Source organism: Entelurus aequoreus, linkage group LG05 (genome assembly GCF_033978785.1).
Source record: "Entelurus aequoreus isolate RoL-2023_Sb linkage group LG05, RoL_Eaeq_v1.1, whole genome shotgun sequence".
Lineage (NCBI taxonomy): Eukaryota > Metazoa > Chordata > Actinopteri > Syngnathiformes > Syngnathidae > Entelurus > Entelurus aequoreus.
In genome coordinates, this window is record NC_084735.1 from 42744654 (window position 1) to 42759874 (window position 15221).

Sequence of the window (15221 nt, forward strand, 5' to 3'; positions counted from 1 at the left end):
ATTTCTGGGGATGAGGTTGCTGAGGTAGTTAAAAAGCTCCTCGGTGGCAAGGCCCCGGGGGTGGATGAGAACCGCCCGGAGTTCCTTAAGGCTCTGGATGCTGTGGGGCTGTCTTGGTTGACAAGACTCTGCAACATCGCGTGGACATCGGGGGCGGTACCTCTGGATTGGCAGACCGGGGTGGTGGTTCCTCTCTTTAAGAAGGGGAACCGGAGGGTGTGTTCTAACTATCGTGGGATCACACTCCTCAGCCTTCCCGGTAAGGTCTATTCAGGTGTACTGGAGAGGAGGCTACACCGGATAGTCGAACCTCAGATTCAGGAGGAACAGTGTGGTTTTCGTCCTGGTCATGGAACTGTGGACCAGCTCTATACTCTCGGTAGGGTCCTTGAGGGTGCATGGGAGTTTGCCCAACCAGTCTACATGTGTTTTGTGGACTTGGAGAAGGCATTCGACCGTGTCCCTCGGGAAGTCCTGTGGGGAGTGCTCAGAGAGTATGGTGTATCGGACTGTCTGATTGTGGCGGTCCGCTCCCTGTATGATCAGTGCCAGAGCTTGGTCCACATTGCCGGCAGTAAGTCGGACACGTTTCTAGTGAGGGTTGGACTCCGCCAAGGCTGCCCTTTGTCACCGATTCTGTTCATAACTTTTATGGACAGATTGTTAGAAACCCTCTTTCATGACTTTGTTTCATTTTTTTCAACAAAATTAAGGTTGAACATTCTTTTTTATCCACATTCAAACTGTTCCATAGTTTAACACCACATTTTGAAACACAAAAGTTTATTCGTGTTGTGCGTACATTCTGAATTTTAAGATTGAAATTACCCCTTAAATTATAACCCCCTTCCCTTTCAGTGAAAAATGGTTGCACATTTCAAGGCAGTGAATAGTTTTTTGCTTTATATGTAATCTGTACTGTTTTGTTATTTTTTTTAAATTTATTTCAATAGTTTTGAACAAATGTATTTGTGTGATCCCTATTACCTGCCTTATAAAGGACCCCTATTTCTTTATTTTGCAGGGTGATGAGTGGATATAGTGTGCTTATGGAATTATTGCCCCAAATTTCTACACAGTAGTGCAACTTAATGGCATTCATATCTCTGCGTGACAATGTTTTAGCTTCCTCTACCTACTTATTAATACAAATTTAACATTCAGCCTATTAAACATTCTGCAATTGCGGACTCTCAATCAGAAAAGGTTATACAAGAATATAGCGATGGTAATATTTTGTAGTGAACTGTAATTACTCGATGTGGGCTGCAGAGGGCAGTGGCAGGCATGCCTTCAGTATTAAGCCGAGTCTCAGTGGTAGTGAAGAAGAAGGCAAGTTTGTTCAAAGACAATTCTACCTTCACCTCTTAAAGTAAAATTAGCACTTATTCTTCGGTTACTTTGCGGTCAGCATGTTATTTTGTAGTTATACATTGAACTATTGTTTGTGCACACCGCAAAGTAAGACTAAAAGAAAGATGAATTTGACAAACTACCTGTAGATTTTTCCTAAACACAATATAAAACAAATATATACTTTGGGTCAATTTGCTGATTAGACGAGACGCTGATACCATATAACTGTTCCTTAAATTTTGTAGTCTCAATATGTGTATAACTCAAAAACGGTTAGCCTGTGACTGAACGCTGAGGAGCTTTGTATGTATGTGTGAAGCACTGGATTACAATTCTCACATCGTAATAATACCACAACTTCATGTGAGAGTAGCCCAGCTCAGGATTAATACTGGTTCTCACATTATCTCAATCTGGTTTTGCCACACATTTTCTGGGACAGACAGATTAGCCTCCTTCTCAAAACTTCTGCCCATTTAAATGACATATTAGTTTTTGATGAATGTGTCAGCGGTGACTCATAAATCTTTTAGGAGTCTATTTCAGAGTAGACAAGCAAACATCTCCGCTCTGTCAAGACTTTACAGCGAAGTAATTTGCATGAAATCCATTTCCAAGCGTAATCTCTTGTGTGACAAAAAAAACAGCAACAGAGATGAAGTCACTAGAGGAGCCCAGACTTCCATTGGTGTTATATGCTGATGTATGTTGCCTTACCCCAGTAAGAGCTGTGCTAAATGGGTGAAACAAAAAGCTTAACATCACTTCAACATATCTGACCAGTGTTCCCTACATGACTGCAATCTATCCATGGTGTTGGGTTGCATTATTGTCCATGGATGCATAATAACTGGCTCTTTGCTTGTTCCCTTCACCGCCGTGCCTTCCAAAATGAAAGTTTGCAGCTTGTCTTCACTACGTTTACACTGCAGGCCAAAGTGGCCCAAATCAGATTTTTTTTCAAAAAAAAAATTTTTTTAAGGTCAATGCTTACACTGCAAGTAAAATGTGATCTTTATCAGATTCCAGTGTAAACGCACACAGGCCCTATTGTGGCCCAAATATGGCCTTGATGTCACCTGCATGGGCAGCTTCCTTAAGCGTAAACAAAGGAAGTTCATCTGTTGAAATGAGATACCTCTCGCAGATGAAGAGTTGACTTGTCACTAGCGCTTCAAGTGAATATTTTATTATATATTTAATTTGATGGCATTTTCGAAACTTAAGGTATCTTTTTTTTGTTACATTTGAAAAGATCAGATCTGATTGGAAAATATCAGATTTGAAGTGCTTTGGAGTGTTTACACTGGCAAAGAAAATCAGATATGTGTCACTTCAGTGGGAAAAAAAATCAGATTTGGTGTGCAGTGTAAACAGGGCCAATTTGTCTGTAGTCAATTCCATATCTGTTAGGTGTGGAAAAAAAATCAGTAAGATTTTAAGATTAAGAATAAGAATACAATTAGCCTGTTCACCATTCAAATTGTGATGATCAGTGAATTGCTTGTTCATATTTAAATTTTGTTGTTTGTCCGAATAAAGTCAGAGTGTCGTGATAAACATTGTATCAAAGACATGCACCTGGGGATAGGTTGATTGGCAACACTAAATTGTCCCAGTGTGTGAATGTGAGTGTGAATGTTGTCTGTCTATCTGTGTTGGCCCTGTGATGAGGTGGAGACTTGTCCAGGGTGTACCCTGCCTTCCGCCCGAATGCAGCTGAGATAGGCTCCAGCACCCCCCGCAACCCCGAAAGGGACAAGCGGTAAAAAATGGATGGATGGATCATGAAGTCCATGCCAATACTAGGGCAACGTGGCTCGGTTGATAAAGTGGCCGTGCCAGCAACTTGAGGGTCTCAGGTTCGAGTCCCGCTTCCGCCATCCTAGTCACTGTTGTTGTGTCTTTGGGCAGAACACTTTACGCACCTGCTCCCACACTAGTTTAAATGTAGCTTAAAGATGTAGATCATGGGTTTCACTATGTAAAGTGCTTTGTTTCTCTGGAGAAAAAGCGCTATAAAATAATTCACTTCACTTCACTACTTTAATACTGTGTCTGTGCTGTTGACAAAACTACAACGACACAATCAAAAGCAAACAATTCCAGTCTTTAAAAGGCATGGTGAAAGGGGCTTAACTAATCACTTTATATCATTTGTGCGGGGTGTAGAATCTTTGCCACCAAATTATATCTTAACCACTTTTAAGATGTTTGAAGACCGGTAACCATCAACTTGGATTGCTATTTCCGAATATATTTTTTTTATTATTGCTTAGCCATAAATGGTTTTATAAAAAATAATCATTCTGCGCTTCTTATCTTATCTTGCTTTTTTAAATCCCATATTGTGCTCGCTGTCTGTCCTATCATCCTGTGAGAAATAATTAATTTATTCCTTGTGTTTTGTGTTCCACAGATCTTCCTGCTGGCCTGTCCGCCTTGTAAAATTGCAATGGTTGTGTTTAGGTAAACTGTTACACTCGCCGACCACACCACTAGGTACACCTGCAAAACCCAGATCCAATTCAAGAACTTTCCAGTGTTTTAAAGATAATGAAATGATTGCCACCGTTGACATGCAGTTTCTGAGGAAATTGCAACTTCCACTCCACAATCACCACCACTTACTACTGTTCAGAAACTGGATGACTTGAGTCTATTGCTTGTGGTTCTGTTAGCTTTCTTCAGCCACCATTCTGCTTTGCTAAAATGTTTCAGTACTTACTGATCCCCTGCAGCGAGACTAAAATCAAAATGTGACCTGGCATTTTGAATGCATGTGCAAATCATGAAAAGTGAAACACCTGATGTGAGAGTAGAGTTGGTCTGTCCTTTTGAACATGTCACATGAGGCACACCTCAGGCTCCCGCTACCTTTAGTTGTCTAACAAAAAGAAAACAATAAGTAACGTTCAAACTTGACACCTCCTCGCTTGGCCTGAGAAAGCTCCATAACAACCAGCTCTTTCAGGCTTTGTCTCGAGCTCTTATTGGTTATATCATTCTGGTTATCTAGTCTGTTCTACATTTTATTTAATGCATAGATGCAAAGTATAGGGTTTCAATTTGACGGGTCAGTTTAGTTTTGCCTGTCACAGGTGTCGTAGTAGTGAACCGTACGTTTTTGTCATTGGGATTCGGTCACAAATGAGTGTGCAGTGGAGAGCCGCAGTGTTGTTATCAATGGACTTTTGGCTAGGCGAAGTGCAATGTCTCTTGGAATTCAGAATGCAGGTAATACCGCAAATACAACATTCTTGAGACAGATCATAAAGCTCAGTTGGAGGATCATGTCCTACTTAACTTTCCTTGACCACTGCATTCAAAATTCCAACCTTAACTTTCATATATAGGGTTAGGGTTAGCCAAACATGAAACTTTGAAAGAATTTCAATGGCAACTTGAGTAGACGGTTTTCCTAAAATATGATAGGATATTGCAGAGTGACTGCAAATTAGCCCAAAAAAGTTGTTCCCCAACCTTTATCCAACCAGGGCACATATTTGACATTAAAACAATCTCTCTGCATTCTGTTGTATTCAGAGTCGTGTATAAAGAGAGTACGGCCAACTCAACAAGAGGCACCATGACTGCTACCAGGAACGTGCGCGTCTGTGCCCGGCTGCATGCAATTGCTTTCGTTTTGACGTTAGTTTTTCTGACGAAAAAACCCAAATAATATGTCTATATATATATATATTTCTAAACATACCCCAGCTCATAAACTTAACAATTAAACATGCTTTTATTTTGTGACAATATAATTTTGCGGCCGTATTTGACACACTGTGCTGCTAGTACATTTATGCAGTGTTTCGTGACCAGCAGGCACTCTAACATGCACCCGGCGGCGCAATAATCATAAAATTAAAAGAACGACCAAACAAAATATTATATTACCTTCATTTTGCCAAAGTTTTCATAAGCTTTGGACCAACAATCACGGAGTAATTATGACTTGTCTATGAAATATATCAACTGTGGTGGCTGCCTCCAATGTATTTGTAATCGCTGTTTGTATCACTCATTATGTATTATTCTAACTGATCTTACTTTTTTGTTGCATGGTAAGTGAATGAGTGTACTTATTTCCCTATTATTTTGCACAATAACTCAGAAATGGTAACACTGGCGAGCAGTAGAGAATATGGAGTGACTTTTGGTCCAGAACATTTGTTGCTTTAATCATTATTGATGTATTTTTTGCCACATTATGTTGTATATTTTTTATGAGCGTTTAAGTTCATTTTCTCATCTATTATCACACCCAAAGTTTGGTTTCTTTTAGTCATTCAATGTCCGTCTATTTGTATTTGTGTTTGACTTTCTCTTCTGCTGCTACCAAATTGCATTATTTTAGTTTTACTGATATTCAAAGAGTCTACTTTTGTCAACCCATCTTTTTTAATTTATTAATTTCTTCTAGGATGAGGTGGCGACTTGTCCATGTGCAGCTGGGATAGGCTCCAGCACCCTCCGCAACCCCAAAAGGGACAAGCGGTAGAAAATGGATGGATGGATGGAATTTCTTCTGTTATTATTTGTGTTAGCTTCTGTCTGTTCTCTGCAATTTACCTCGCACAAGACGCTGTAATCGGTGGCTATCCAGTGTTGTTTGCAAACCTTAACTTCCCATACTTTCCGGGTTGTGGGGAAAGCGATGTAAAAGCTTTCCACAATTCTCGCGGGTGGAGCAACCCCATTCTGCACAACGGGGTATTTTTACAACTAACGAGGAAGCATCGCAAACACACAGCATCAGCTTAAAGTTATTAGTAGTCATGGCGCACTGTAGTCACGTGAGTGCCTTTTGACCGATTATTGAGGAAATCGCCTGAAACCCAGTTGGCCATACTCTCTTTATACACGAGCCTGCTTGTCCAGTATGTATCCCGCCTTCCGCCCGAGTGCAACTGGGATAGGCTCCAGCACCCCTGCGACCCCGAGAGGGACAAGCGGTAGAAAATGGGTAGATGAATGGATGGATGGTTGTATTGTGTACCTTCTGACATCTAGTGGAGGAGCAATTCATTGTTCCGCCTGTCTCTGCGTGTCACTGGCATTGATAGTTGAACAAAGATACATATATTATAATACTTTTCAAACCAATTAAGTGAAATTGCAACCCCGAGAGGGACAAGTGGTAGAAAATGGATGAATGGATGGATACATTCCCATGGTACACCTGATAACTACACTACACCCACTTATCTCATATCGTTTTACACACATCAGCCTTTTGAGTAATAATTAGCTAAAAAAAAAAGAAATTCCCATGTAGCCTTCTTTCTACAAAAAGGCAGGTTGTGTGCGTTTACTGAAAGACGAGTGAGACAAAAAGCCACTTCAAACCTATTACTACATGTCAGTCAATATCTTGTTTAATATCCCTATCAATGTATGCTGATCATTCAGTATTAGAGATGTAACAATAAACAATATTAATAATATCAGTAAAACTCCTGACGGTTAGTGTTACCGTTTTAAAATTACATTGTTCGAAAAAGAGTGATTGATTACCACAAAGACTGACTGGCACCAGCTCATATATAATGCTTATATAAAACAAGAGACGTTAACGTCTTTCCACATTAAGAAACGACATACCCTAATCTGGAATTTATATAAACACATTGCTGTCCGAGCAACTAAACGATTCAGTTGTGCACATTGAACCTACAAGCTGTGCTCTTTAAGGGCAGAGTGATGGTTCTATAGAATACGAGGCGGAGGTGTTTTTATGGTGTGTTCAAGGACTGCTGAACAGAGTAGGATGCCACAACGCCTGCCAAATATAATTAATAATAATAATAATAGATTATATTTGTTATGCAATTTTCATTTAAATACATCTTAAAGTGCTACAGTACAAAGCAATATTTAAAACAATAAAAGCTAAAAAATACTAAGACTTAAACACTATCAGTAAAACATAAGAAACACAAAATATGCAAAGTAGTGGGTTTTAGTTATTTAAAAAAATAAGTTGGTCAAAACATGTCAGTGTGTTTGTACTTTTGGAGCACATCCAACAATACCGCGATAATAATAACCGTGATAATTTTGGTCACGATAACCGTGATATGAAATTTCCATATAGTTACATCCCTAGTAAGTATACAACACCACCTTGAACCCAGCAACCACCTGAGTGCTTAAAACAATTAACTCAAAATTGATTGAGTTTAGTTTGCAATGTGGAAATTTGTTGGATGAGCTCAGCTAGTTTACGTTTCTGAAAACATGTAAAGTTGACTAATGATGGCTTTAGGATATCAGATGTTTGTCGGTAATACTTATGTATGTGTTTCCAGGCTGCAGGTACACATGTTGAATGGTGCTCTACTGGCTTTAATGTTCCCCGTAGTCAACACCCGACTGGTAAGTACCCCCTGTGCTCTTGTTTTTTTCTTTCTGAGCTACACAAGGATAATTGTCTTGTTTATTGACTGTTTAATGTTACTAATTTAGTGGAGGTGTAATAAACTTCATCAACATGAAAGAGTACCGTAACCGGTCACATTAGGTATACAGGTACCTGTAATTAAGAGTGTTTTGAAATAAGAGCTGTCTAACAGCTCAATGTTATGCTTTTAGTTGCAATGAAAATTTTCAGTTACAAAAATACCTGGGATTTAAATAGCGCTTTTCTAAATACCCAAAGTCGCTTTACACGTGTGTGGGGTGGGGGGATTAAAACAACTTTATTAGGAAAAGAAACTAAGAAAATAAAAAAATAATAAAGAAACACCAAGGGCAGGGTCAGTTTGGAAAGGCTAATGTGAAGAGGTGAGTTTTTAGGGTGGTTTTGAAGGTAGGGAGGGAGGGGGCATCTCTGATGTGCCTGGGGAGTGCGTTCCAGAGAGAGGGGGCAGCCACGGAGAAGGCCCTGTCGCCCCAGGTTTGGCGCCTGGTCTTGGGGACCTCCAGGAGGCCAGCATCACTAGACCTGAGGGAACGGGACGGGACGTGTGGCTGGAGGAGGTCAGAGAGGTAGGGTGGAGCCAGGTTATGGAGTGCCTTGTAGGTGGTGAGGAGTATTTTAAAGGGGATTCTGTATTTGACAGGCAGCCAGTGGAGGTCATGAAGGACAGGTGTGATGTGCTCTCTGGAGCGGGTTCCGGTGAGCAGGCGGGCAGCGGAGTTCTGGACATATTGCAGTTTATTGAGGGTTTTGGAAGTGATGCAGTAGAGGATGCTGTTGCAATAGTCTAGATCAGGGGTGGGCAATTAATTTTCACCGGGGGCCGCATAAGCAACCCGAGCACTGCTGGAGGGCCACACGACAATATTTCAATTAAATTTTGCTCAATATTATTTTTGATATACCATAAGATAAATAATAATGATGATAATAATTAATAATAATAATAATAATAATAATTTCATTTAACCTAACTTAACTTTATACAAAAGCAGATTGCTTTTTAAGGTCACTTTATCCTGCATTATCCAACATTTTTCCCCATCAGATTTGGACAACCATCTGTTGTTAAAAATAGTTTTTAATCATATCTATTCTATATTGTTTTTTATATTGGTTTTATATGTAATTGTTTTTTTCTTTTTATTCAGTCATTGGTGGAGCTAAGGATAATATTTGAATATTGTTTGTAATATTGTTGTGCAGCACTTTGGAAACATTTTGTTGTTTAAATGTGCTATATAAATAAAGTGGATTGGATTGTCACACCTGCCAGCGTGTCCCAACACCCATTTACCTCTGTGAACAGGTCATTACCTGTGGTTGTCTCTTTAATTGACTGCATCAGAGCTCTCATCCAAAGTTAGCGAAAAACAGTCCTGTCTCCGGGCATTATCAGCGCAACAAAGTCCAATAAGCACTCCTTAATAAACTCTCCGTCAGAAAACGCCTTACTTTTTCTGGCGCTTTTGTGAGAAATGACGAAACTTGTCCTGACGGCTGCATCTCTGGGGGTGTGAAATATGGCACAAAGTCCTTGTTGGGTTTGCAGTTTTACCATCAACGCATCAGCCTCCCTTGCGCGCGCTTCATCAGACACATTCCGGTATTTTCCCTCGTGTTTCTTCGTGTAGTGGCGATTAAAATGATATTTAAACACAGCAACCTGTGTACCACACATTAAGCACACGGCTTTACCATTAATTTATGTAAAGAAATACTTGGCATTCCATCTCTTGTTGGAAACACGCCATTCCTCATCAACTTTTCTTTTTTTAGCGTCTCATCACTTGTCTCTATGCACCTTCCCTCACAGGTTCCCTCCGGACATACGGCATAAATAACACATTTCAAAATAAAAGCAGCACAGTTGTATTGCGCGCACGACATAGATGTTTTTTAAACTTTATTTTGTAATTTGTAATTGCGCCGTTCAATTCACTCACAATCGCACACGCGCATACGTCCACACGGAAGTAATACAACTAACGCTTTTCAAAACAAAAGCAGCACTGTTGTATTGCACACTCGACATAGATACTTTTTTAAATTTATTTTGTAATTTATGATTGGCCTCACGCGGGCCGGACAGGGATGCGCAAAGGGCCGGATGCGGCCCGCGGGCCGTACAATGCCCAGGTCTGGTCTAGATGAAGGCGTGGATGAGGGTTTCGGCAGCAGAGGGTGTGAGGGAGGGCCGGAGACGGGCAATGTTTCTGAGGTGGAAGAATGCAGTTTTGGTGATGTGGTTTACGTGGGGGAGGAATGAGAGGGTAGGGTCGAAGATTACACCTAGATTGCGGATGTGGGTGGAGGTAGTGACAAGGGAGCCGTCGATGTTTAATGAAAAGTCCTGAGTGGAGCGAGTGAGGGAGTCGGGGCCAATGATAATTATTTCAGATTTGTTGCAGTTGAGTTTTAGAAAGTTTTTTTGCATCCAGGTTTTTATGTCTGTGAGGCAGGTGGTGAGGGTGGAGTGGGTGGCTGGAGTGATGGTCGTGGTGGAAAGGTATAGTTGTGTGTCGTCGGCATAGCAGTGAAATTGAAGGCCGTGGTGGCGGAGGATCTGACCGAGGGGCAGGAGGTAGATGGTGAAGAGTAGGGGGCCAAGTACTTAAAGTTACAAGCATTCCCCCCATTTGTTAGCATAGCAAATACCCCAGTGAACCCCGTAAGGTCTGCCCAAAGTATCTGGTCTTACTCGCTAGCATTAGCTTACAGCTTGAGATCGACATAACTTTGTTTTACAACTGTCAGAAGAAGGAAAGTTGGTGAGAAGGACAGACTAGAAGATAATTCATTTAATTTAAAAAAGAAATTATGACATGTTATCAAAAACGTGGCCATAGCACTTCTAGTGTGCACCAATCTGAAGCAGAATGAGTAACGCCAGCCAAGAATGTTAAAATAATATCTAAATGTTATCTATAAAAACATGCAAAAGCTGCTCAAGGTGTGTTTGATGGAGAAAAAGCTGGAATGGGATACCAAAGAAGTCCACTCTTTAAGGAAAATGCTGTACAATATAACTACATTACTTAATGTATACGGTGTGTACGGAAAGTATTTAGACCCCTTTAAATGAACACTTTTCCGAATATTGCAGTTGTCTGCTAAAATCATAAACATAACTGTATTTTTTTTTCTCATTGATATACACACTGCATCCAATTTCTGTACCCACTTACATGTTATGTCTACTTAACCATATCATGTTTAGAAGTAAACTAAAAACAAATGTTGTATTAGGGAAGTAAAAAAACATATTAGTTTACCAACATATGTTTATTTCCATAATTGTTTGCCCCAAGTGTTTTTGGCTGAATACAAAACTTTTGAATGAGTGAATAATGTTATAGACAGCCACATAGTCTAAATATGGCCATCACTAGAAGCCAAATACCAAATACATTTCGGACCATAGGATGCAGCGGATTATAAGGTGCACTGCTGATGAGCGGGTCTATTCAGGTCTAGTTTAATACAAAAGGCGCACCGGATTATAAAACACATTAAAAGGGTAATATTAGGATTTTTTCCTAAATTTAAAACACTTCTTTGTGGTCTACATAACATGTAATGGTGATTCTTTAGTCAAAATGTTGCATAGATTATGTTTTACAGACCGCTATCTGGGCGTTTCTTCAGAATGTGCCATTTTGTGGGCGGTCTTATTTACGTGGCTCCACTTCGACTGCGTTTTCTCTCCGTCATCTTTGTTGTACCGGTATTTTAATATTAGAAATGGCAACCGGGTAGGATAAATGCCCCACAACAAGAGGATGGAGAAAAAGAAGGAGCTCATTGACTACAGCGAATGCGTGTACTACAATGGCGGATTTGCATCAATTTTCAGGACTAATGCAGAGCCCAAATACACATCAGCAGGTACTAATAAGTAAGACAAGTTGGTTTTGTATAATATTGTGAAACAAAACGCATGTAATGTCTCCTAATAGGTGCTATTTTGGCTTCTTTATACACACACAATAATAATACCCTTACAGGCCTCGAATTTTAACTGTTTAGGGTCAAGGCAAGTGTTACCTTAAAGGAAGGCTCATATTTTAGGGCACCAAGGCAAACATTGTTTTCTTTCAAAGCAGGGGTTCCAAAACGTGCGTGTGGGCGTGTGGGCGTGCGTATGGGTGTGCGTGCATGTTTAAGAATTTTGAAAGATGGCAACTGATGGCCATAAGACGTAACTGCACTTTTTGTCCATATAGATAAAAATAGTGTTCATGTATGAGATCTAGTGGCAAAGTAATAATTAAGATTATTGTTATCAATATTTAAATCATGATTACTGATTGCTAGGTAAAGCAGTGTTGGGGTGTGAACGTAATACCATCGTGTATTTTGTAATGTCTAATAAAAAATGCTATAGCTTAACGTTATCCATATATCTAAAGACAAATATTAGTTTTTGTATTCTTTATTGATATCAACTTGTCAGCTTTTTGTCATTACATGATGCCTTTATCTCTGTTTACATTTTAATAGAGGGATTATTTTATTTTTTAAGTTATGTACATTAATATGTACATGTAGATGCTGTATCGGGACAGATCCATTAGGAGTTTAAAGATAAATATGTCATATAGGAATTCACTATACACAATAAAACATTAACAAAATGCTGTGTCAAATGAATGGTTTTTGAAGGAATACCTCTGACATGAAAAAAACACAAGTAATGTAAAAAAAAAAAACATGGCGTTTACTCAAAATAAAACACAAAGCAGTTTGGCTAATGAAGATGAAGTCTAGTAAACAAGCTTTGTTATTTTCCAACGCCTCCCTAGTGGTTCAGTACAACAGTTTGGCCAACAACAACAAAAACAGGAGTGATACCTCTCGCATCGAATATACAATCTTCACAGCCTGCGTTCAATTCAATGAGATGACAAAACATTTTAGCTAGTATTGATGTTATTTGAACACCGATATAGTGAGCATCCCTGTCAACAAACTAAACATTTTATAAACAAGTTGTGACAACATTCACGACACATCGCCTGCTGTATGTTTCCTCATCTCCTTAACTCTCAGTCACAGCAGCTGATGGACGCTGTATTGAGAAAATAAAAGCAACATCAAATAGTTTTTTTCCTTCGCTGTATACTTTTAGTGAGGGGACAAGTGCGTCCATCTCCAATATTGTCCACACCTGTCGCCATCTAACAGCAGTGCGCTCTTATACGCACGCCGGGAAGCGAGGGGAAAATGACGTTAAACCAAGCGCTTGGCTCCGTTTACACGGAGGGGAAATCTCTGGAGCAAAGTCTGTGTAGTTAGCCATGATTATCAAGCCAAATGACGCTAGTGCACATGCGCCTGACTTCGTGTTGCCTAAAATACATTCGTAAATGAAGTTTTTTCTGTAATTAAAAAAATAGCTGGTATTACTAGCCATCTGGAATTTTATCACAAATTATCATTATACCGTTTACTGTTACATCCCTAGTCCATTAACAAGTAAAAAGTCAAGGGAGTCATGGCATGTTCTTGCCGCCAATGCTGATCAATTTTTTAGGGCATTACGGCAAACGACGAGGGCGGTCGCGGCATTCGAGCCCTGACCATACATTGAAGCACAGTACGTATGACTACGGTAGCTGTAATACACGGACAATCCAGCAAGCGGTGCTGTTTCGTAGCTTACCAAAGTCAGACCAGAACATTGTGACAGACTTGAGCGCCGTGTGTGATGTTCTCTATTCTCAATAATGTATCAAAGTTTTGGGCTTGTTTGCTAGTGTCATTTATTGAACAGGTGTCCTCCTGCTGTCCACACATATCTCTTATGTGTGACTGTCATCTACCAGTCACACTTATCATTACCAAATAAAATTGCTTCGAGGTCGGTAAGCACAGCCAGAATTAGTCCATACATTAGGCGCACCGTCAATTTTTGAGAAAATGAAAGGATTTTAAATACGCCTTATTGTCCGAAAAGTACAGTAGTTGGATTGATCTTCTCTCATATGGGTACCCTGTTCTTTTACCTTTAAATCATCAGCAAGGCTGATTTTCCTCCTCTGTGTTGTCTTCAGCTGCCCTTTGAGAAAGAAGTCTATTACATCCAGCACTCCATGCTCTACCTGGTGCCAGTCTACCTTTTCAGGAAAGGAGGTAAGGTGTTGGTTTACACCTGTATCGTCTCGTTGCTGGCTCTAGACTTTGTTGTCTTCCTACTTTGAAGGAAAGATTTTCAGACCTGGTGCATCATTTAAAACTCCACTTGTCCACTGGTTCTCCTCCACCCCTTTTATTTGCTTTTAATTCAACTTTAGGTGGGCCCAATTAACATGATGGCCTGTTTGTATGGAGCGAGAACTTAAATGTGTACTAACAGCCCTCCTAATAGAAGCTCTTTGTGTCACCTAATTGCATTTGCAAGAAAGAAGTGGTATTGGGAAATATCTGTCTAGATATCACAATCAGGGAATTAGAGGAACTCAAGCAAAATATTCACTCTATTGTTCAGTGTAAGTTATTGAGAAGTTGTAAAAAAAAAAGCATACTCTGCTCGGTACTTTTCAAACAGTATTAGTGCTTAAGTGGTGGCCAACCTGGTACTTAAAAAAGGAAAAATAAATATATTTTGTCTGAAAATAATTTTGTGACATGCAAGTTAATCATAATTTTAAATGAAATATAATAGATATAAAATATAAAAATATAATAGAGATTCAATTAAAAATAAGGAATACATTCCCCAATATAAAATAAAATACCGCAAAGTAGCAAAAATTTGCAGAAAAAAGTAAAAAATGAATCATGAAATGAGGGCGATAAGCCCTCAAAACGGACGAATGAGCTCTTATGCCGGAATTTGTTAGAAAGTGATGGCAACAAAAAAAGAACAAAACAAAACAATTGGGGGAAAAAACTCCACTTCAAGATGTTCAGTATCTATTGAGTTAATTTTTGTATTATATATATACTGTATGTATATATATGCATATATATATATATATATATATATGCATATATATATATATATATATATGCATATATATATATATATATATATATATATATATGCATATATATATATATATATATATGCATATATATATATATATATATATATATATATATATATATATGCATATATATATGCATATATATATATATATGCATATATATATATATATGCATATATATATATATATATATGCTTATACGTATATATATATATATATATATATATATATATATATATATATATATATATATATATATATATATATATGCATATATATATGCATATATATGCATATATATATATATATATGCATATATATATATATATATATACTTATACGTATATATATATATATATATATATATATATATATATATATATATATATATATATATATATATATATATATATATATATATATATATATATAGAGTCCATTTTATT

General features: G+C 38.5%; 1 protein-coding gene across 1 annotated transcript in view; it reads left to right on the plus strand.

Annotated features, from left to right (window-relative positions):
- Positions 1 to 15221, plus strand: part of LOC133650639 (transmembrane protein 164) — a 48006-nt gene that overhangs the window by 19453 nt on the left and 13332 nt on the right. Inside the window, exons 2-4 of the mRNA XM_062048133.1 lie at positions 3776 to 3825; positions 7674 to 7740; positions 13840 to 13918. Coding sequence (XP_061904117.1) covers positions 3776 to 3825; positions 7674 to 7740; positions 13840 to 13918 — 196 coding nt within the window. The remainder of the gene's footprint in view (positions 1 to 3775; positions 3826 to 7673; positions 7741 to 13839; positions 13919 to 15221) is intronic.